Consider the following 2,500-nt stretch of genomic DNA (forward strand, 5'->3'; position numbering starts at 1 on the left):
TTGTAGAGTTATTGTACGCGGAAACAGGAAAATGGTTGAATGTGAGATGAAAGCTATAGAAAACGTGGGTATTTTTAATGGGGGACTCTCTTAAGTGACAGAAAACGATGAATGGACTCACGATTTACAGGGTTATTGCACGCACACACTCAGAACATGGTTGAATGTGCGTGAAAGCAATAGAAAACGTGGATATATTCATGGAGAACTATTAAACGCAAAGAAAAAATAAAATAAATCAATCAATCAGAAAAAAAAGCAGAATTTTGGATGAGGGCAACAGAAAACGTGGGTATTTTAATGGAACACTCAATTATTTACCCTCCAAAAAATGAGAAAACAGTTCTTTGATGAGTGAAGACAAAAGAAAACGTGGGTATTTTAATGGAGGACTCTAATATTTAACAGAAAACGATTAATTATTCCACACAGTGTTATTGTACGGAGAAAATGGGAAAAGTTGAAATTGGGATGAAGGCAATAGAAAACGAGGGTATTGCGGATATTTTAATGGGGAATTTGACTTTTTAACATGAAAAAATTAGAAAACTCAACTATTTAAAACGAAAAATAAGAAAATATTGAAGAATGAGAGAAGAATACCATAGAAAACGTGGGATTTTAATGGAGAACTCTAATAATTAAGAGAAAAAATGGAAAAAAATATGAAAAACGTAGGATTTGAATGGAGGACTCAAGTATTTAATAGAAAACGGTTAATTGACCCCAAACTCACCTAATAACGCTGGCGACATTGTCTTGGCTATCCCTTTACTTAAGTCATACACAAACAGCTCCACCTGGTAGCCAATGTCATCCTCCCCGTTCATGGCGCGCCTGCAACCAAAGAAAACGGGCGTGGCATCAGAGAAAATGGAGTCAAAATACCGTAAACTTGTGTATTTGTGAAGGAAAAGTACAAAAATATATACATAAAGAGAAAATGGCGTTAAAAATACAGGTCATCCTCGCTAAAACACAAACACTCGCTATATAAATCTTCCCTCGTATGTAACCCACGTCTTACTAATCCATATCTGCTCACACCAACTTGTTTTGAGTTTAAGAATGTTGCAATGTCCCGCCCGGCGCTCTGGTGGTGCCTGAGGTGCGCTTCGAGGCTTCCACTACACCCATGTAAACAAACACTCCCATTCCCGCTATCCGCCCCGCCAGTCTGTCTATAATACACATTTTTTCAGAATTTTTACATCAATTTCTTACTTTAAGTGTTGTGCTGCTGTGTGTGTGTCATCTCTGTGAATCTAGCCGTGATCAAATTAATGGTGGATCGCTGTTCACTTCAAATTAAGCTTGCAAATATTATCTCTAAGAAGTATTAATGATAAGTAATTAATTTGAGAAGGGAAAGGAAAGAGTCTCGGTTGCCTACTGTCTGTCAATCTAGCCGTGATCAAATTAATGGTGGATCGCTGTTCACTTCAAATTAAGCTTGCAAATATTATCTCTACGATGTATTAATGATAAGTAATTAATTTGAGAGAGAAAGGGAAGAGTCTCGGTTGCCTACTGTCTGTCAATCTAGCCGTGATCAAACTAATGGTGGATCGCTGTTCACTTCAAATTAAGCTTGCAAATATTATCTCTACGATGTATTAATGATTAGTAATTAATTTGAGAGGGAAAGGGAAGACTCTCGGTTGCCTACTGTCTGTCAATCAAGTAGCCGTGACAAAACTAATGGTGGATCGCTGTTCACTTCAAATTAAGCTTGCAAATATTATCTCTAAGAAGTATTAATGATAAGTAATTAATTTGAGAAGGAAACGGGAAGACTCTCGGTTGCCTACTGTCTGTCAATCTAGCCGTGATCAAAATAATGGTGGATCGCTGTTCAGTTCACATTAAGGCTGCCAGAACAACTAGGTAGGGTGGAGCAGTGTGTGTCTGGGTTACATTACAGGAAAATGTTGAAGAATCCTCGCACGTCGGAAATAATGAGAATGTTGGTAATGTTCAATCTTTTACCTTCACTGCTCTAAATACTGTTCCAAATACGCAGACTTAATAAAATAGACTATGTACAAACAATATACTGAAACAAACAAGCACTTCATGGCACCAAAGAAAACGGGAGTGACATAATAGAAAATGGGAGTTAAAATACCATAGACTTTTGTATTTATGAAAGAAATGGGTAAATATTTGAAGAAAACGGATATAAATTAGCGCAACCAAAGAAAACGGGAATAGAAAGAGAAAACGAAGAAAGAATAACTAAGACTTAAAAAAAAACAAGGAATTATAAAGAAAATGGGCATATACTTGAAGAAAACGGATGTAATTAAGCACAAACTGATAATTTTAAAGGAAAAAAGAAAACGGGCGATATATAACAGAAAACGGAGACGAATTAACATAGACTTCAATATTCTGAGGCGAAAAAAGAAAAAAAAATTAATCAGGATATAAATTCTGGTCTGGAACAAAGAAAACTGGAAAAGGTTGAAGAAAACGAGGAGTGAAAGAAAACGAGGGT

The 2,500-nt window shown here is 36.2% G+C and overlaps 1 protein-coding gene across 4 annotated transcripts in view; it reads right to left on the reverse strand.

Annotated features, from left to right (window-relative positions):
- The window catches only part of LOC123513140, a 28,337-nt gene that overhangs the window by 17,207 nt on the left and 8,630 nt on the right, over positions 1 to 2,500 (reverse strand). For all 4 annotated transcript variants that reach the window (XM_045270174.1, XM_045270082.1, XM_045270272.1 and 1 more), the window contains one exon: positions 737 to 837. In XM_045270174.1, coding sequence (XP_045126109.1) covers positions 737 to 837 — 101 coding nt within the window. The remainder of the gene's footprint in view (positions 1 to 736; positions 838 to 2,500) is intronic.

This window comes from Portunus trituberculatus, chromosome 1 (genome assembly GCF_017591435.1).
Source record: "Portunus trituberculatus isolate SZX2019 chromosome 1, ASM1759143v1, whole genome shotgun sequence".
NCBI lineage: Eukaryota > Metazoa > Arthropoda > Malacostraca > Decapoda > Portunidae > Portunus > Portunus trituberculatus.